Here is a 21770-nt window from a genome sequence, read left to right on the forward strand (position 1 = left end):
AGTTGGAGGAAGAGTCTGGGGTGAGGGAAGTCTGGGCAACTCTGCTCAGACTGCTGCCTCCGCGACCCGGCCCCGGATAAGCGGCAGAAAATGGATGGATGGATGGTTTGTGTCAATTAAATTAGTGCTGCACACATCTCTATACTTTAATTAGTTTGCAGTAAATATGAATTGCCAGGACACAAGAACCCTTCTTGTGTCTCTATCCAGCTCTATAAAAGACACTTTCTTTGAAGCACAAACATGTTCCTGTGTTTATGTTTGTGTTTGTGTTGGTGTCAGTGTGACTGAAAGAGGAATGCTGATGATATGAAGCATTACCAGTTGATGCTGTTGGATGAAGAGTGAAATAAGAAGCTCTTTTCACTTCTTTCAATGTAAATCTGAGTCTAGAGGAGTCGTACTCACCAGCCAGGAAGCGCACCTCACTGGAGGAGTCGGTGCCTCACCAGTCATGAACCTCACCACATCACTGATTGTAATGTTTCTCCAAGTAGCTGGGTAGATGTAGCATGCTTCATGGTTAATAAAGCTCAAGAGTATCTTCCAATGTCTCAAACAAAATGGATTAAACTTCAGAGGCGTTTCCTACAACAGTCAAGCAGAGCTTCTGCTTGGAAAAACACACACCACTGTCCCATTAATGCAGAACAGCAGAGCCATTCCCCCCCAGAAAACATGATCTCAGGAATTCAGAAAAACAGAGCCATTTTTTTTAAAACAATTTAATCTCATAATTATACATTTTTTCTCATAATTGTGAGATAATTATGTCATTAATTCAGAAAAAGTCCAATTGTATTTTTTCATGTGAACGCAATACTCCAGTAGAGGGAGGCAGGGGGTTCAGCTGAAATGGAACATTGGGAAGAGCCACTGATGTCTGTATTGTGCAGGTCAAGCAGAATGTTTACAGATGAGTTTCCTGCAACTTGACTCCATTCAACCTTATTTCTATTGTACCAAATGACAGTCATTTCAAGGCTTTTTCTGTGAAAGGCAACCAGGATCCAGTTTAGACTATAAGCCACCTGCAGTCACTTAAGGCCGACCTCCTGACAACCTGCAGTGAAGCTAGAGTGGATTCACTGCAGGTAGACTAGTCTAATGCAATCTAGTCTAATGTAATCTATTCTGATGGCCTTCACAGATCAGTGCATGTGATCAGTGCATGTTGTCCCTCAAAGTGTTAATAGTTCGATGTGAGTGTACAATCAGTGGCTCTGTTATTGACTTATATCACTTACACACACAAACAGCTGTTAAATAAAGAAAATGCCAACTTCGAAATGTGTGTATGCATGTCTGTGCGTGGTCTGATCCTCAGACTTGCAGGGGTTCCACAAGGTTCCATCTTTGGTTTCTATTCTTTAGAGAGACAGAAGAAACGACTCCCGAGTCATAATGACCGTAAAAAACCTCGACGACTCCGTGAATGACTGAATGACTGAATGACAGCATTAGTCACTTTCGACATTGCTCTTGGTTTCAGCAGCAGCGAAGCAATGAAAAGATTCATGGGTTCACATTTTCACTGCTTCACTGCAGTAGCAGCGTTTCAGAGTGACTCGGCTTTAATCTTAAAAGTACAAGCACTTCATTTTTAATTCAATTGTTTTATTCCACAGTAATTCCAGCATCACATTCAAACTGATGAATACAGTTACTCGGATTAGTTACTGGAGTATCTAAAGCCCACGGCAGCTTCAGGTGGAGGTGATGGAAACCATATTGTTGGGACTCAGGATCTCAATCCAGTAACCGTCAGGATCCTGGATGAAGGCCAAGCCCTTCATTTTACCTGTAGCAAGCAGAGGAGACAGCAGTTAGCGGGGGGGGGGGGGGGGGGGGGGCGACACACACACAAACATTAATTTCCACCACAAGACCACAGTGGTCAGCAACTGAGTTTGGCTTCGGGCCCATGTTTTCTGACCAACTCAATGGCGGGCCAATATTCTATCTATACTATTTTATATTGCACAGCAATGTCATTTAATAAAGTTATTCATTTAAAAATAATGAATTTGCTAAAGGCTGTTATTATCCTGTTTGGCTCCACACTGTCTGCGTTATGAAACAAACAGACCTGGTTATGGTTGGTCTTTAATCACGTAGCCACTCACACACACACTGTCTCTTAGACTTAATGGTTAAATAACTACCATTTTAAGTAATAAACACTTATTTTCAGCCGAACTGACATATGAATCATTTCAAGAGCGACGCTTCGACGACGTCGACTACTCGGTTCTAAAAAAAAATCGTTGACGTCAAATCCGTAAGTGAACGCGTTGCCACGCACGCGAGTGACCAAAACAAACCAGCATGGAGGACAGAAGTCATCTCCAACCAGCTCTCGTGGGTGTCCCGGAGGGGTGGGAGGGCCCCCACGCTACTGAATTCGTCGCTCAGCTGCTGAAGGAGCTCCTTCGCCTGGATGAAAAGCCACTATTGGACCATGCTCATGGAGACCGGCCTAGAGAGAGAGCTTCACTCCAACCATTTGTGGTGAGAATCCACCACTTTCATGTTCAGAGTGACATTCTTGGCCGGGCCAGGTAACTCTCCCCGCTCCTCTGTCGGGGCAAGAAGGTTTCCATCTTCCCCGACGACACTTCCACGGTCGCCAAGAAGAGAGCTGCCTTTGGAAACATTAAACAGTGACTCCACTCCCGTTTGGACTGCTATTCCCGGGACTGCTCGGGATCACGCTCCCAAGCGGAGAAACACTTCGGTGTGAGGACCCAGACAAGGCAACTGACTATTTCAACAAGCACCTCAAGAAAACTGTCACCCCAGCTGATGTTTACACGGTTGGTTTGCCCTCATTCGTTTGTTTACATTGACTCGGACTACATTTCTCAGTTGTGCATTGCTGCACCAATCACAATTCAATGATCGGGTTCATTATGATCCAAACTTATGTTTGAAGGAAAGAGGAGTCTTTCCTTCAATTATTATTGTTAGTAGGTTTTCTATACAATCCTTTTTATGTGTGTAGGTATATATGTGTATATATATATACACCCTATATAGAGTATATATATATTAATATAGACAGTTTGTTCATCGTATACTTATTCATTCCTGACAATGTAGTTTTCCCCCCCAGGTAGCTGGGTGTTCTAACGTATAGCGAGAGCGACGATGGAGCGTTTGGCGTGTTTTATGAAGGTTAATAGGCGTGCCTCGTTTGGGGAGGCCCTTCTGCCAGGGCGGGGTGGGCTGATGTGGTCTTTTTTAACACAAGGGAATGTTCTGTTTATTTTTCTGTTCTTTGGTGGGTTTGTTTGGTCTGCATATGCAAAATATATACACCAAAAACTGGTATTTTATTTTCACATCGTTTGTTTTTTCCCGATCCTTGCTTCTGATGACACGACAATAGCGACATGTAAATGATCATGGCGGGATGGGAAGGAGATGAGGTTTCGCAGCTGGAACTGCAAGGGTTTGAATAACCCCATTAAGCACAGCATCTTCTACACCTGGGTGCCCAAGTACATTTTTTTTTTTTTTTTACAAGAAATGAATTTTAAAGTCTCAGATCATCCTCGGCTGAAAAGTAGCTGGATTAGTCAGGTTTACCACTCTTTACTTCCTGGTAAATCCAGAGGAGTCGTCATTATATTCCACAAATCAGTTACCTTTATTTGCTCTATGTCACTGGTGATGTTAATGGAAGATATGTAATTGTTAGTGGCAAAATTCATGGAAAAAAATGCTTTTTCTTAATCTTTACGGCCCCGATTGGGACGGTTAGTTTTTTTTTCTTTCAAATGTTTCTCCACTCTACCAGACATTTCTTCACATTTCCTTGTTATTGGTGGTGATTTCCTTTGTTGGCTTGATCTAAAAATGGATCGTTTGTCCACCTGAAGTTGCACCCCTTCACCCTAAACGGATTAAGACTAAAGATCATTTATCAGTGGTCTGACTCAGGCCAATGACTTTTCTCTGGCCATTGATGAGGACCGACAACACAGCTGTCAGCCAGATGTGTGTCTACATGCAATGTTTTGATGGAAAGGAGTTCAGGGAGGAGTTGCTGTCTCTAGTTCCATGAGAGGAGAAGACCACCAGGGACATTCGATTTACCAAACTGGAGAAATTGTTCAAGCTGCATTCATTGTCATTTGAGAAAATCCACCTAGTTGTAACAGACGCGGGCTCCTGCCTTATCATAAGTGGCCTCCTTTGACTTGTTGTTGTGAACCTGCTGCTTCACAACAACGTGTGCTGGTTAAGTAAAGGCAAAGTGCTGGAGCGCTTGTATACGCCACTTAAGACCTTTCTGAGATGAAGCAAGGTGAGAGCTGCAGACGACCACCTTGCCTTTCTACAACATGAAATGTCCAATGCAGCATTTTTAACGGATTTTTTTTTTTCCCACCTGAACCAGCTTCACCTGCAGCTACAAGGGAGGGGCAAAACCATGGTGGACCTGGTTGAAAAGCTGGAATCATTTACCAAGAAGCTGGAGTTGTTCCAGTCAGACCTGTCAAGTGGAAGGCTCTTGCACTGCACTGAAACTCACAGGGACGAGGAAAAGTGTCAGTGCTGATGGCTGATTTCATCAAACAGCTACGAGCCGACTTCAAGTCCAGGTTTGCGGAAAACTCCCTCCCTCGGGACATGGTTGGTTTTTGTCCATGACCCACTCACTGTCCCAAGTGCGGATTTGTCCTCCCCGGCTAAAAATGCCATCCCCTGGTTGGATGAAGCTGTATTTCAGCTGGAGTCCAATGATTTTCAAACAAGCTCCCAAGTCATCGATTCGTTCAGTGCGCAGTCCGTGGAGGATTTTTTGGATGGCATGCTCAGAGTACAGGTGGATCAAGAAACGTCTCTTTTCATGTGCTGACCATGTTGTCGCCAGACAACCAAAACATTGTGACTGAAGGGAGATGTCACTTTTCCCATTAAGTGAATCGCCTTTTAAGTCTTTAATAGTATTGTTGCTCTATATTATTGAAGTAGTAATATCCTTTTTGCTTTATTTTGCTCTGGAATTTCAGGAGTGCAGTGCATACGCACGACTTTCCCACCGCAAGTTGCGGAATGCATCAAGGTGAACTTGATTTTAGTTCACTTTCGTTTAATTTGATCTTTGAGCCAAGCTTGTTTTTTTGTTTTGATGATTTGGCGTTTTTCTGTTGTTGCGTTTTTCCACACCGTTTCCAGCACACAGTGTGGAAGTCAAGCAGATGGTTCTTTATTTTATTTTGTCAGACTTTTGAATAAATGTTCTGAAATCTGTGTGGAATTGTCGCTTTTGTGACAGCAAATATATATTTTTAATCCGTTTTTTTATAATTTCACCTGGTGGGCCAGTATTATTGGCGGCTGGCCAATCTATTTGCTAAGTTAGTTAGAATACCACTGCTCTGATTGTTCTCTAACTTTTTCAACAAGCAAAACATTGCTGCTTTAACCAGGAAACCAGCGAGGCCATGTGACTCCCCATGAAGTGTGTGTGTGTGTGTGGTGGGGGGAGGGGCAGATGGTGCTGCTCTTGCATTCGCTGTGACCAAAGACAAAGACAACTCCTCACCATCATCTGGCTTCTTCACAAATTTGACTTCCTGTTCTTCAAACAACTTGCAGGCTGCGTAAACATCAGGAACGGCGATCCCGATGTGACCTGTGGAGGGTCGGCAGGAGTTGGTTTGAGAATCAGATGACTGTCCAGAAAACTCTTCACTGCCCCTGCTTTCAACCCGAAACAAGTCTGCTCTGCTCAGACCGGAGGAAGAACCTCCTGCACATCGTCCCGCTCAGACAAAACAACAACAGGAACCCGGCGGCGAAGAAAACCTCACCGAAGCCTCGGGGATCAGAGTTCCCATTGTGATAAGACTGACTCTCGTCGGCCTCGGAGCCCCAGTTACTGAAACACAAGGCACGGGTTAGAGCGGCGGATCGACCCTCGGACCGACTCTCAGGTGTCCTCACTGGGTCAGCTCGATGGTTGCCCTCCGGCAGAACGTCCAAGCCGTTTGCTCCTTCACATCTGTGGGAATCTCCTTCTTGTCCTCGTAGCCCAAGAAGAACAGAGAGAACCGCATGGAGGGGAAGTCGAACTTCTGCAGAAGACTGACAGACATTTCAGAGAGGATGGAGTGAACACACCACCATCTTTCTGTTTCGAATGACAAGGAGAGAGTGCAATGACGGGAGAGAAGAACGACAGGAGAGGACAACGACATCCCACTCACGTCATGCCCAGAATCCTGGTGTAGAAATCCAGAGACTTTACTGGGTCTTTAACCCGGAGCATCGTCTGCTGCATCATGAAGTCCTGAGAGAGAGAGAGGAACAGACTTTTTTAATTATTTGAAATTTGCATTTCATATTCCATCACTACTTTTCAAAAACAACAAAAACAAAAGAAAAACAAACTGCGATTTTGACTCGTTTCATTAGTGTCCATCAATAATCTGGGTCAGGACCAGTCCAGAACAGAACAGTCCTCCACCCAGTTCAGGACCAGTCCAGAACAGAACAGTCCTCCACCCAGTTCAGGACCAGTCCAGAACAAAACAGTCCTCCACCCAGTTCAGGACCAGTCCAGAACAGCATGGTTACCCTTAAAGGGCCACATCTAACAGTAAGGGCCAATCCCAATTCTATTTTCACCCCTACCCCTTAGCCCTCCGCCTTGGGACACCCCTCTCCCTCTGCTCACCCCGCCCCTCTCTCTCCGTCTCACAGTTTTGACATCATAATACGGCGCCGTTATATCGGCAGAGCTGAGCCACGGATGTTAGTTGATTTTCTAGCAGGAGAGTCGTAATGCCGTCCCAAATTCAACGTGTTGCAGCAGCTTGGCTCATTTGTTTCATTTTCCCCCTTTCCACATCAAGGTGAAGAAATAGACGGAGACGTGGATTACTTCAGTTTTAGCGCTGTATTTGGACTTCAGAAATATTTCCTCATTCACCATGTGAAAGTGGATGAGCTTCCTTGTTTGCTCGGGGGATCCTGTTTTCAAAACACCCATATTAGAAGACTTTGGAACTATACAGTGTAATAATAAAATGTTATAAACACGGTCTCTATGAAACAAATACACACGGAAGCTACATACGGCAGACGGCAGTGCTACTGCTGTTCTTACTAGTATAAAACACAACAGGTTTATATAACTTTAGAAGCGTATATATGTGAAATGAGAGTCCTTCTGTTTCGAGGGGTGGATAGTCCTTCCCCTCACCCCTCCACCTCTGCGCAATAGTGACATGGGACACCCCTCAGACTCTCGTGAACACGCATTTCAAAGGGGTAGGGGTAAGATGAAGGGCTAAGGGGGAGAATTGAGACGCAGCCTAAGACTGTATAAATGTAATCAAATGGAATGTAAAATAAATGTTACTTTAAATAACTTTCGGTTCTGAGTTTGAGGAGCCGTCTGCTGATTGGTCAGTGATTTACTACACCCCCTCAATATTTTAATATGTCGGCTGGATGAATCCTCTGCTGTGAGCGTGGTCAGCTTTGCACTGGTTGTTTTATTTTCTTTGCTGCTCAACTTTTGTGTTGGTAGTGAAAGAGCGGACGTGAGGCAGGGGGAGACCGGTGCTCGGGACTTTGCATTGCGTTGGAGCGTTCCGTGTGCAGTCTTTGCAGAACAGAAACCTCAGACGCGAGTGTCTCTTCTTGCAAGAATAATCTAATAAACTTTCTCTTAAACTTTTCAATCGTTCTCAGTCTCTTTCCTGTGTATTCTGTCTCCCTGAGGTTTTATTTACTAGGAAAATTCTCCTGACAACTTGGTCCTTTGAGCCCCATTCCAACATCCCTCTCATCACCAGGGTCGGAGCTGAAACGTGCACAGGGGAAAGGCTGTTCAGGCTTTCCCTACAAAAAGTCCTCGAACTGAATTGTTGTCGGCCGGTTCCACTGGACGTGAGAGGGTGACGGAATTCAAACAACAGTTTACAAACAGACAGATCCAGGATCAGCTGGGGTGAGAAATAACGCTTTTGTGTGAAAGAAATAGAAGGGACGGTGTCAGATATCCGTCCATAGGCTTAGTAAGGTTGCAACAGTGTGGTAAAAGTGAACACAAGGTTATTCTCGGAATGATATCAGGTCAAACTTGTCCTCACTCGGTGTAGGTATTTAAGGTTACCCTGTTTAAGGGAGGTGAAACTGAATACGAGGCTATTCTGGACAAACAACATGGGGTCTACTTTCCTTCATACTGAACAGGCCAGAGTCACTGTAAAAAGACTACAGGAATAAAAATAAAAGAAAGTAGTCCCGGACGTTAAAGATGTCAAGAGTGTTGGTGAACGCCTGCATGAATGAGAACTGGGTGAATGTGTTTTCTCTTTCTTTTTGAAGTGGGTGCGTGATATTTCAGTGGTGCATCAGTGCGTTCCCATACGTCGTGTTGCAGTATTGCAAATTGCTGAATTGTCTGGTGGCTTGGGACATAATTGCCCTACAAACCTACAACTGGAAGGCATTCGCAACACACTGACTGGCCTGGTTGTCCGGGAAGCAATTCGCATACAACTGGTGGTGGCTGGAGGGCAGAAAATAAGTAAATAAAAAGGCAACTAACATGAGAAGTGATGTAAAGTACAATGCAGATAAACCTAAAAAGCTTTGACTTTCTTTTAAAATAATTCAAAAGTAAGAAGTAACTGTTGATTTGAGTCTTTTATTTTGCAGAACAATGTTGTGTTTAATTGTGTCTAAAACCTACAAACTGGACTGACGGACGGACTGGTGAGAGGAGAGGAGAGGAGAGGAGAGGAGAGGAGAGGAGAGGAGAGGAGAGGAGAGAGGGCACACCTCATGGTTCAGACGCAGAGTGAACAGGAGCGCACCTACACATACAGCCATTCCTCTTTCTGCGTCCAGGATACACTTTCACAAACACATCTGTGACATTTTAGAAAATCTGACTCCTCTGACTTTAGAAATATTCCTGGTGCTGTTGAGACATTTGAAATATTTTCTAACATTTATTTGACTTGTTGCCTTTTCAAATGTTTCTTTCAGTACAGCAACCCTAACCCAGCAATTTCTATTTGCTTGCTTGTTTATTTTTGGTGTTTTGGGTGATTTAGAGTCTTATTATTCAATAATTCCAGCCATTTTGTCTTCCTTCAGTACTTTTGCAGTACAGACATGAGACGCACAGTGACAGTTCTGTGTGTGTGTGTGTGTGTGTGTGTGTAGGAGACATCCTCACCACACTGAACAGCCTCAGACTAAATAACATGGGACTTGAAACAAAAACTAAACAGCAGCCTTCTAAAGCTGCTCCATAACTAAGTAATGTGTGAATGATAGATTCAAGAAGATGAATACTAAACTTTGTTCGAGACTATTTTAGTATAAACCATAGTGGCAATATACTGATACATTTTTTTAAAAATTTAAACCAAAAAAAACCCCTAAAATTGCTAAATTACTGAATAAAATAATTGTATGGAATAAATGTAGCAACAAGGGAATTATTTACAATATTTTGTGTGTGTGTATGTACAATGTGCATGAAGCGGAGAAGGTGAGTTAACTCCACCGCTCCTCCTTATCAAGCAGCTGTTGTAGGGCCGAGGACATTGAAAGAATAAAACCATGGAGGCATGCAGCCTGAAGAGGGCATGTGAGTGATTCATCTACTGCAGGGGGCGGCAACCTTTAATGCTCAAAGAACCATTTGGTCCCATTTCCCACTGAACACAACACCCAAAAGAGCCGCACACATTTTATTTTGACAGTCCCACCGGCAGACCATGCCAGGAGGACACGACACACAAAACCTTCTTCACTGCTGGTTGCCAACTTACAACTAATAAACTAAACTACATGAACTAAGCAACAAAAACACAATTATTACCAACACTACAAACCTAACATAACCCCTATAATTACATTTAAAACACCACAAACAGAAACTCCCACAATGCATTGCAGCTCTCAGCTCCTTTATTGCTCCACATTATTAAAATGGAAGATAAATGTGGGAGATGTGGATTGTTAGAACCATGAGTGTGATGGTGTGGCTTTAATATCCTGTAGTTGTTGTGTAATTCACTAGAATGTTCCGTCACTCTCAACAAGTCTGCAATGAACCTCCTGGAACTGTCGGCTTTTACTGTGAAAGGTACAGGAAGCTCCCAGCTTCAGACACCAGTTGAGCCGCTGTCATGACCTGCAGCCGCAATTCTACGTTCTTCATCCTTTATTGTTGTAATGACGTTTCATCACTGCGTCGTTCACGACCCTACATTTTACCACTCTTTGTAGCGGGACTGCGCTCTGGGTGGCTTTGCCTCCTTACGTCCCTCTCTGGGTGGCTTTGCCTCCTTATGTCCCTCTCTGGGTGGCTTTGCCTCCTTACGTCCCTCTCTGGGTGGCTTTGCCTCCTTACGTCCCTCTCTGGGTAGCCTTGCCTCCTTACGTCCCTCTCTGGGTGGCTTTGCCTCTCTACGTCCCTCTCTGGGTGGCTTTGCCTCCTTACGTCCCTCTCTGGGTGGCTTTGCCTCTCTACGTCCCTCTCTGGGTGGCCTTTCCTCCTTACGTCCCTCTCTGGGTGGCTTTGCCTCCTTACGTCCCTCTCTGGGTGGCCTTGCCTCCTTACGTCCCTCTCTGGGTGGCCTTGCCTCCTTACGTCCCTCTCTGGGTGGCTTTGCCTCCTTACGTCCCTCTCTGGGTGGCCTTGCCTCCTTACGTCCCTCTCTGGGTGGCTTTGCCTCCCTACGTCCCTCTCTGGGTGGCTTTGCCACCTTACGTCCCTCTCTGGGTGGCCTTGCCTCCTTACGTCCCTCTCTGGGTGGCCTTGCCTCCTTACGTCCCTCTCTGGGTGGCCTTGCCTCCTTACGTCCCTCTCTGGGTGGCTTTGCCTCCTTACGTCCCTCTCTGGGTGGCCTTGCCTCCCTACGTCCCTCTCTGGGTGGCCTTGCCTCCCTACGTCCCTCTCTGGGTGGCCTTGCCTCCTTACGTCCCTCTCTGGGTGGCCTTGCCTCCCTACGTCCCTCTCTGGGTGGCCTTGCCTCCCTACGTCCCTCTCTGGGTAGCCTTGCCTCCCTACGTCCCTCTCTGGGTGGCCTTGCCTCCCTACATCCCTCTCTGGGTGGCCTTGCCTCCCTACATCCCTCTCTGGGTGGCCTTGCCTCCCTACATCCCTCTCTGGGTGGCCTTGCCTCTCTACGTCCCTCTCTGGGTGGCCTTGCCTCCTTACGTCCCTCTCTGGGTGGCCTTGCCTCCTTACGTCCCTCTCTGGGTGGCCTTGCCTCCTTACGTCCCTCTCTGGGTGGCTTTGCCTCCTTACGTCCCTCTCTGGGTGGCTTTGCCTCCTTACGTCCCTCTCTGGGTAGCCTTGCCTCCTTACGTCCCTCTCTGGGTGGCTTTGCCTCCTTACGTCCCTCTCTGGGTGGCTTTGCCTCCTTACGTCCCTCTCTGGGTGGCCTTGCCTCCTTACGTCCCTCTCTGGGTGGCCTTGCCTCCCTACGTCCCTCTCTGGGTGGCCTTGCCTCCTTACGTCCCTCTCTGGGTGGCCTTGCCTCCCTACGTCCCTCTCTGGGTGGCTTTGCCTCCCTACGTCCCTCTCTGGGTGGCTTTGCCTCCTTACGTCCCTCTCTGGGTGGCTTTGCCTCCTTACGTCCCTCTCTGGGTGGCTTTGCCTCCTTACGTCCCTCTCTGGGTGGCTTTGCCTCCTTACGTCCCTCTCTGGGTGGCTTTGCCTCTCTACGTCCCTCTCTGGGTGGCCTTGCCTCCTTACGTCCCTCTCTGGGTGGCCTTGCCTCCTTACGTCCCTCTCTGGGTGGCCTTGCCTCCTTACGTCCCTCTCTGGGTGGCCTTGCCTCCTTACGTCCCTCTCTGGGTGGCCTTGCCTCCTTACGTCCCTCTCTGGGTGGCCTTGCCTCCTTACGTCCCTCTCTGGGTGGCCTTGCCTCCTTACGTCCCTCTCTGGGTGGCCTTGCCTCCTTACGTCCCTCCAGGATGAACTGCAGTGGGACGGAGGCTCCAGGAGCCACAGTGGAGGGACCAAAGAGCCACATGGCTCCGGAGCCGCGGGTTGCTGGTCTATTGCATTGTTCAATAGAGAAATACAAAAAAAGATTAATACAAATTTTTCTTTTCTTTTGCTTTGAGTTTTGTTCGTTAAAGTTCTGTGTAGGCAACGCTGCTCCGATCTCTGCTTCTACCATCTTCCATCAAACTCCAGGGGTGTGGACGTAACTGCAACGTTAAGAACAGGTGATACCCTGAGAAACTGACTGAGATTTTTTGGCATGTATGGTGATACTGTCTTTTCTGCTTTGTTGAGACTATTCGCAGAAAGGAAGTGTCGTGGCAGTGAAATGAAGAGTGAGAGAGCTGCACCCAGAATGAGGGGATGGTGGAAGGAGGGAGAGCCTGTGGAGGCCGTAGACTGAACTACAAATATGGAAACTTCTGACGTGATGACGACACGCCTCGACGTGACGTGAAATGCACTTCAGCGTGCCAAAGTACCATGAACACACACACACACACACACACACACACACACACACACACACACACACACACACACACACACACACACACACACACACACACACACACACACACACACACACACACACACACACACACTGGGAGAAAGAAGGGATGCAAATACACACAGTGGTAAGAACATTCCAGTGGGAACACATAAGCATGAGTTGTTTTTTTCTTTCTTCTTTTCTTTCTTTTGTTCTTCGTTTTGTATCCTTTTTGTTTTTGCTTTTGTTATCATTCTTGTGATTATTTTGGTTTTTGCTCTGTTGTTGCTCAGGCTGGTTTGATCTCATGGCAGTTGGAAAATATTTAGATCACTGTGATTACTGGATTTAGAAAAAAATGTATTAAAAAAAATGTAGCATTAACAAGGGTATTGTATATATCTCCCCACCAAGTCTCTGTCTTTCCTATCTTATCCTCTCCTCCATCCTTTCACCCCAACCGGTCCACAGAATTCCTCCACCTCTGACTCTGGTTTCTACAAGGTTTCTTCCTGTTGGGGGAGTTTTTACTTTCCACAGTCGCAAACAAACCTGCTTGCTCATGTGGATATGTTGGGCTTTTCTATTTTCTCTATAAAAGCACATTGGAATGACTAATGTATTTAAAAATGTATTTTTTTAATAAGAAAAGAAAAGAAAAGAAAAGAAAAGCAAAATGATTGGGTAAAACCACTCAGTCCAGTGGATTTTGACATTCCTTTAGACATTGGTGTACTACAAACACAAGATCCATCTTTCCATCAAGAAATGACCAAAAAATGACCAATCAAGGGGAAACCAGATGTTTTGATGAGGCCAAGTACCAGATCAAAAAGGGTATTTTGTATCAGATAACTGGCAAAACAGAAGCTCTTGCTTTACCGCACACGTTTCGGCATCAGGTTATGGAATTGGGGCACTCCATCCCCTGGGCTGGTCACATGACTTTTCAAAAAACACTGCGCCGAATTGGCAGCCGTTTTGTATGGCCAGGCATGTACACACAGATTTAGAAATTTTGCAAATCTTGTGAAAAATGTCAGTTAACAACAGGAAAAGGAGCTACTCAGGCCCAGTGACAACCTCTGCCAGTGCCCCATTTGAAAGGATTGGCATGGACATTGTTGGTCCACTTGAGAAAAGTTCAGCGGGAAATGGTTTCATTCTGGTAATTTGTGATTATGCCACCAGATACTCCGAAGCTTTCCCGCTCCGCTCAATAAAAGCAAACAAAGTAGCAAATTGTTTATTGCAGCTCTTTTCCAGAGTCGGGGTAGCAAAAGAAGTGTTAACGGATTGTGGTACCCACTTTGGACCTCAGTAAGGGGTACTGGCAGCTAGCGCTGGCCCCTGAAGCAAAGAAGCGGACTGCATTCAAGACACCATTTGGTATGTACCAGTTCCGTGTAATGCCATTTGGCCTGCAGGGGGCACCAGCGACCTTCCAGCGCCTGATGGACCACGTACTGTGGGAGGCGTCCGAGTTCTCAGCTGCCTACTTAGACGACGTGGTCGTGTACAGCAACTCATGGGAACAGAATCTACACCACCTCCAGGAGGTCTTGCAGAGGATCAGAGCAGCAGGTCTGACCATCAACCCCCAGAAGTGTTCAGTGGCCCATCGAGAAGTGCAGTACCTGGGTTTTACCATCGGCTTCCGGATGATCAAGCCACAGGTTGAGAAGATGGAGGCCATTCGTTCATTCCCAGTCCCAACCACAAAAAGGAAGGTGAGAGGATTCATTGGATTGGTTGGTTGGTACAGGAAATTTATAGAACAGCTTTAGCGAGTGCTAAGACCTACTTGTGTGTACTGGACCCGATAGACCCTAAAAAACTGAATTGCGACTCCTGGCAGTTAGTGTTGACTAATCCAGGACAGTCTGACTGGGGATACAGACCAGAAAGAGCAGTTCAATACAGGCTAAAAAAAACATTGTTAAAACTCCAGCCTCCAGCTAAATGCTCAGATCAAACGGGTTTCTACCCAATTACTGGTACTCTAAAATATATATATTTTTAACTTATGTAGATTTGATCCAACAAGTGAAACAAATGAAAGAAATATGGTTAATATAAATTGATTAAAATAAATTAGAGTCATCACTTTTTACCAGTAGGTTTAGTTAAAAGAACTAACAGAACAGGTTTTAGGTAATACTTAGTAAATGGGAGTAGAAGTCTCAGAAAGAGATCCTCTGCATCTCATAACAATTTCTATCAAAGGCCTGAACTTAAAAAGTCCAATAATAAACCATCAGATGCTATTGCAGACCAACTCTAACCAACTCCAGGACAATCATTTTAAAGTCCTAGTGAAATTAAAATTCGACCTCCAAAACACTCTGGCTGTCGCTTCTAGGGACATTTTTTATGCCAACTGGTCCAAGGGTATAATGTTAAAACACGACAATCTGTGAGAAAATAGCGGATAAACAGCGCTAGTTTCGCTGCTGGGCGGAGCTTCTGACAATAATAGAGTGACGTCACTGGTTGTGCACACGCCCAAGTTGTGTTTACATTATGGAGGATCAGAGTTTTGACGACAAAGAGGCTGAATTTAACAATATTTCATCATCATCGGGCATTTCAAACCCAGTGATTGATGAAGAAGACACAGAATAGGTCGTTCTGCCATCGGTGACCCCGTCTGGAACATGTTTGAGGACGCAGAAGACTGTTTGTCCGTCTCCTCAGCCTCAGCAGCCGGCAGGTTTCACCGCGGCTTTGAGACTTCCTGACTTTTGGAGGAACGACCCGGCTTCGTGGATCATGTAGAAGCGCTTTTCTGACTGCGCGGAATCGCGGAATCACTGAAGATGAGTCCAAGTATTGATTGTCTACGAGCTGCCCGAGCTAACGGCTAGCGGGAGCCGCAAGTTTACCTTCAGCTCCAGCGTGTACTTTATCCTGCCACATTGGATATTGTGTTTCCCTCCTCCTTTTCTCCTCTCTGGTCTCTTCCAGGCTCAATCTTTCATCAAGGCTCATAAAACGCCGACTATAACTTCAAAACACTGTAAAAACTTGGATATTTAAGAGGAAGCAAGCCGATATAAACACAACAGACCGAGATCTACACATCTCTTGACGTCACGCCCACGAAGAAGGATTCCCCCGACTTCCTCGGCTGGAGATTCAAAATTCAAATAACTTTGTTATGCGACAACAGTGGTGGGGCAATGTCGGAGAAACCTTAGAAGTAGTACCACAACTATCGTTTTTTGCAAAGTAGTGTTTTACATTTCACTCGGCCTTTAAACTCCAAATTTAGTGATTTACTTCAACTTTCTACAGGGAAAGAAAAGTGTGGGAACAAAGTTCATCAACCAATAAATGCACCAACCACAAAGAAGAAAATAACTAGTCTGACTGTTTTATACCCGTTAAAAGTCAAACTAATGCGAGGGACAAAGCCCAACCCTTTGAATTGACATGGTGATAATTAAAACTATAAATGCATCCTAAAAATGTCACCTCACCCTCTCCTCCTGCAGACTAGCATCCTCCCAGTCCCTCAACAGACTCAGATGTTGTTTGTGGTACAAAGTGAACGCCAGCTGCCTGATAAGAAGGTTCCAGACAGACCGTGGGTTCTCTGCAGAGATTGATGCATGAGGTGGAAACATGACCACCTCTCAAGACAATGTTTTTGTCCAGGACAGGTCTCATGGGAGACACTGACGCAGGAAAACAGGAGGTGCACAGTGATCCACCTAGAGATGCTTTAATGTGTTGATATAAAATAGAAGATAAATAGAAAATACTGAAAATTAAAAGTAATGCTAAATTAGATTTAAGATTATTTGGTTGTTTTTTACATTTCTTTTATGAAAAGGTGAATGGCAATAAATAGATACAACAGCAATGAGAAACATGAGTTAAAAGATAATCGGAAAAGGACACATTTGATAATAAGAAGCACATAGAATAAATTCCAATAACAATAATGAAGTATAAAGTCAGTATTTTTCTGGTGGTCAATCGTTAATAAAATTATTGAACTGTCGAATCTGAAGTGAGATGTTGCAGGTGGACCCTGAAGGACAAACTCATTTTGGCTGCACCACCACCAAGATCAATTTAAATAGTTTATTTTTTAATAATTCTGTTTCAATAACTGCTTAGAAAAAAATACTTCGGTTTTTTTTTTTTGCATCTTAATTTTTTTTAGGGATAGTAATTGTTCAGGCAGGAACAGAGGCCTTAGGTAGGAGGTACGACGGGTCAACTGGACATCCTCTTTGCGTCCTCACAACTCTGATGGCTGCTGGTTTTCAAATATTACTTTTGTTTTCCCCCCCCTAAATGATCTACTGTTCTTGGAATGAAGAAACGCTTGCTAACCTTATTTTTTTTATTTCATTTTCATTCATTCTCTATTAGTCAAAACAGGATGGAATGTTATGGCAATCGTGTTTTGTCTCATAAAGAATGATGCAGTTTGTGTTCAAGGATAACCTGAACACACTGTTGAAACCTCTGCACTGCTTTTGGTGTCAACGCAGACTCAAAACAAGCCAGCCTTTAAGAAGGCACCGTCTGACTCAAGAGTTGGGCAAACCCCTGGACAACCATGCAGAGGTTGTACTGTGACTTTGTCTCTTCTTGCAAGAATCATCTAATAAACTTTCTCTTAAACTTTTCAATCGCTCTCAGTCTCTTTCCTGTGTATTCTGTCTCCCTGGGTTTTATTTACTAGGAGGATTCTCCTGACAGTTCTTCATGGCGGTACTGGTTCTTCACAGTGTTCTCCAGTATTGGTTCGTCAAGGCAGTATTGGTTCTTCGTGGCGTTCTGCAGTATTGGTTCTTCACACTGTTCTTCAGTACTGGTTCTTCATGGCGTTCTTCACGGGAGTATTGCTTCTTCACAGTGTTCTGCAGTGTTTGTTCTTCAACCTGGTGTCTCATCAGTTGTCTCGAGGTCAAGGAAAGTTCTGGAGCTGCTCTGAGGATTGTGACGAGAACGTGTGAAATTTTCTCCGAAGCTGAGAAATCTGAATGTTTGAAGCTGAGTGGAGCTGGACCCTCCTGATAAACACGCCTTTATATGAAGCAAAGTAGGGCCAGGGAGATTCAGATGAAAGGAGAGAACCGACAGTATAGAGTATAAACTAGTCAATTACTGCAGTCACTTGTTAACACAGACAGACAGGAAGTCACTTAAAGTGTTTCACACTATGCGTTTCAGCTCTTCCCGACAGCTGAATCTGTGAACTAGCTCTCTACCTTCGACTGTGAAACAGCTCTGTGTGTGTGTGTGTGTGTGTGTGTGTGTGTTGTCTCCAACATCCTGACAACACTCTGAAGGTTTAAATTCATCGAAATGTTAAGTCAAATGTTCCCAACGAGTTAAAGAAACACTTCAAAATAAAGCAACAGTCATCATCACTTCTACATAAACCTTTGTAACCTGAATCTCCCGCAGCGTTGCACCCTGCTTCCTCTAGACCTGCACACATGAGAAGAGTGGTGAATTTGGACCTTTCCAGTTCTCACTCAGGAGTTCAAACATTCCTGTGTGTACTGCAGATCATTTCATTCACTCCCAGTTTAACTGGCAACAAGAGGAGCCGGCTGCTGTGAGCTGGTTCACTCACAAGCTTTCCGAGTGCAGGTAGATCTACAGGCACAGTTCCACCGCGGGAGCGTCGCAGGACGGGTTTTTGCGCGATCTGGCTTCAAAGTTGTAGATGGTACGGAAAGAACCCGAGACCACCTGGTAGAACTTTCCGCTACCCCTCTGCTGAGGTACCTAGCACGGTGGAACGGGTCTGTGAGGAGGAGCGACGCACTGCCGTCTGCTGATTGGTAGTGACGACCGTCACTCTCGACTTGCCTGCAATATTTAATTGTTTCATCGGCCGTAACCCTCCTGTTGCTGTTTACATGTGCCGCTTCACTCACTGGTTGATTTGCTGACTGGGTTTATTGAAACGTCGGCGCGTGACACATCACCGCTGTCGTTTAACGAGGCGTACCTTGTTAAAAGACCGTGATGTCGCGTCGCTCCTCTCAGGAACATGAGGAAATTCAACAGGAGCTTGACGCTGCTGTTCCCAATGAGAAGGTTTAACCCGAGTCACAAGAGAACGACTTGCTGGCCGCCGGCCGCTTCCGTGTTGTTTGCTGGACGTCTCAGAGTCGTTCACAACCCCACCGACTTTAGCCCCGTTTCCACCGCACAAAAAGTGCGGGGATAGACCGGTATAGTCCGTTACGATTTTCCGGAAACAAGCGCTCCAAAGGCAGTCACTTTTCCGCCCCCCCCTTCCGTCGGGGTACCAGGACCATGGAACGGGTCTGAGTTTGAGGAGCCGTCTGCTGATTGGTCAGTGATTTATTACACCCTCAATATTTTAATATGTCAGCTGGATGAATCCTCTGCTGTTAGCGTGGTCAGCTTTGCTCTGGTGGTTTTTTTTTTCTTTGCTGCTCAACTTTCGTGTTGGTCGTGAAAGAGTGGATGTGAGGCAGGGGGAGGCCGGGGCTGGGGACTTTGCACAGTGTCAATGTACCGGGGGTGCGCCAGGTCTGTCTTTGCATCGCGTCTGTGGTTTCTGTTCAAACGCAATGCAGAGGCGGTCAGCGCCACTGCATCGTCGCGCCTTCGGGGGGATGGACCGCGGACGCGATGCAAAGAGACGCTCAGAGCTCGGAGCCTCCGTGTTCCGGCACAGAGCTGCAGGAGCACGATCAGCGCTGGAGTGGCTGCTCCTGCGTTTGAGCAGAAAGCTAAAGGCTCCCGTGTCCCGGAGCAGCGCACCGGCGCGGCTCTGGGCCGCAGCCAGCCGGGGTGCACTCGGGTGTGGGGCAAGTCACCGGACCGTGGAACAGTGGTGTATGACGGTATTATTGTAGCCAGAAAGAAGGTGCCTGTGATCCTGAGCTCAGGGCAGAAAAACCCAGGCTTTACGAGTTCAAATCCTTCCGATGGCAGAAATGTAGCAAAAGCCAGGTCTAAAAAAAACCAAAACAACCAATCGTGAAACTGCTTCACTTCTAACTGGTGAGTTGTCTGTATTTTTCAGGATTTCAAGCTAAAAACAGACTTTTCAATTCAAGATATCTTTCTAAGCATTGAGAAATCTTATTACATGTACAAATTCTAACACAGATGAGAAGATTCTTCACACATGTAAATACCTGATTACAGACAGGCACATTACGAGACAATTTTTGCAGGTTCAAGTTCACGTTGATAAATTCTTTTACAAATTGACAACTGACTTTGGACAGATGGATTGAAATACAGACAACTCTCTATACACATTGAGGAATGGTTCTGCTACAATAATACCGCCATATAGATCACCCTTCTTTTTTATAAGATGGTTTCACTTCCAGTTGTTTTGGAGCTTCTGAGTTGTTCCATAAAGAAACAATTCATTAGACACATTTGACTCAGCAGAAGTGAGAATAATTACATGTCACACACACACACACACACACACACACACACACACACACATACATACACACACACGAGTAGTGTATTTATGTTTAAATTGTATTTGTCATGAAAAGAATGAAACACTGTTCAGTAATTTCTTCACTAACTGATGTGAAACTTCAAATTTTGTCGATTTTGATTAATATTTCACTTTTCCTGCTTGAGACACATGGTGAACAAGCCAGAGTAATCTCACCATTAATGAGTTTGCTCTTATTTTGCATGATGAATTTCATTACGTGAGAGTTTTGAGACAGAAAACTAAATGAATCCCTCAGTTTCTCGGTGTTAAACTTCATTGTTTCTCTGTCTCCAAGCCTGTTTCAAGTAGTATGCGATGAACACTTGTGGGGTTTGGAGCATTTCTGACTCGGGGTGAAGGTTCGACTCTCTTCACTGAGTCAATCACGAAGCTCGACTCAGTGATCACAGCAGAACCATACAACAAACCGCCAGGACTTGTACCGAGTCTGACGATGGAGCTTCTATTCTTCTAAGTTCCTCTCCACAGCCCAGCAGCGACAGTGGTTTCTGTTCAAACGCGACGCAGAGCGTCTCGCCCCGGGGTGGCCGGGCCGGTCGAACCATGGCGCCAAAGTGCAGCGGGACGGCCAGGCTCCAAAGACCCGAGGGAGCGAAGTTCGCAGCCTGTATAAAGTCCGATAGTGGACGCGAGCCGGGCCAGCTGTGTGTGTGTGTGTTGGGTTACCTTGGTGACGGGAGCTCCGTCGCTGCAGGCCGCGGCCGCCGCTTCGTCTGACAAGCCCGAGTCGCTCATGATCTCTCAGGCCGACAAACTGTCACTGATGCGCCGCAAACAACCGGGAGACACGCCGAGCCACAAGGCCGGAAGCGGGGGGGCTGTCACAATAAAAGTCGAACACACCGGAAGCTCGAGAAACATCCGGTGAGCGCCGTCAGAATAAATGTCTTCTTTTTTTTTTTTTATGGCGTTTGGCAAGCAACGAATTGGTGCATTACCGCCACTTACTGGTTTGGAATGTGGATCATAATGGTTTCGACTTCCCTCTCAAAAAATACACAACAACAATAATAACAACAACAACAATGATGCAAGTAGATAAATAAGTAAAATTATATCCCCACTAATTTGCTCTCCTGAAGAAAGTCAAACATAAACGGATACCTCTTACTCCCTGAGTGCTGCTGTAGTATATCTTTGATAATTAAAGACTCCTTATTCTTTCCCAACTTCCGAATCCACCAGTGTCTTGATGTTTCGTATCCTTGACAATGTACCATGACACGTTCCATTGTTTCCACATTTCCCCGTATTATGCTCCCCTGTCCTGGCTCGTATGGACTTCAGTGCATTGTGTCCAAACCTGAGTTTTATTATTGTTTCTTCTCTTCTGTTCCATCCTTTGCTTCACATTTCCCCACGTTCCTTTGTACTGTATAGTTGTATAGTATCACCATCCCAACTTCTCATCTTCCCGTTGCTTTTGTCTCTTACTCCTCAATCTCTGTTTGATTGTGCTCTTGATTTCCGATTGACTAATGTTGCCGTTAGTGGCAGACTTGACTGCTTTTCCACCCTGGGCAAACATGGTCTTTGCACTAATGTCTCCCCATGTGTGACATGAAATTAGGGAACAGTCGAATCTACCCCTAACTTGGTTAAGTTCTTTGATGTGTCAGTATATATCTGGACGTAACTGTTGTATTCATCGATGTATGGCTGAACTACAGACAAATTCTTTATCCTTCCACTTTTTTGCCAACAGTGTGAGGTTGACTGTGGCACTTGGCAGGATCCAAGGTGGAATAATTGGCAGTGGCACTGTTGGACTGATATGA

At 45.5% G+C, this 21770-nt stretch overlaps 1 protein-coding gene across 1 annotated transcript; it reads right to left on the reverse strand.

Annotated features, from left to right (window-relative positions):
* Positions 1–1600: 1600 nt before the first annotated feature.
* Positions 1601–20796, reverse strand: LOC308130005 (lactoylglutathione lyase-like). Its single transcript, XM_080496173.1, has 6 exons — positions 20659–20796; positions 6222–6304; positions 5959–6099; positions 5826–5893; positions 5558–5647; positions 1601–1801 (listed from the first exon to the last, which is right to left on the reverse strand). The coding sequence occupies exons 1-6, from the start codon at positions 20725–20727 to the stop codon at positions 1707–1709; spliced, it is 546 nt and encodes a 181-aa protein (XP_080352299.1). The 5' UTR covers positions 20728–20796; the 3' UTR covers positions 1601–1706.
* Between the last annotated feature and the right edge of the window lie 974 nt (positions 20797–21770).

Source organism: Blennius ocellaris (genome assembly GCF_963422515.1).
Source record: "Blennius ocellaris genome assembly, chromosome: 1".
NCBI lineage: Eukaryota > Metazoa > Chordata > Actinopteri > Blenniiformes > Blenniidae > Blennius > Blennius ocellaris.

Coding starts and splice junctions, on each gene's coding strand:
- LOC308130005 (XM_080496173.1), bottom strand. CDS start 20,727: ATGAGCGACTCGGGCTTGTCAGACGAAGCGGCGGCCGCGGCCTGCAGC. Junction 5,648..5,825: donor CTCTGATCCCCGAGGCTTCG/GTGAGGTTTTCT, acceptor GACCCTCCACAG/GTCACATCGGGATCGCCGTT. Junction 1,802..5,557: donor TGTGAAGAAGCCAGATGATG/GTGAGGAGTTGT, acceptor TGCTTGCTACAG/GTAAAATGAAGGGCTTGGCC.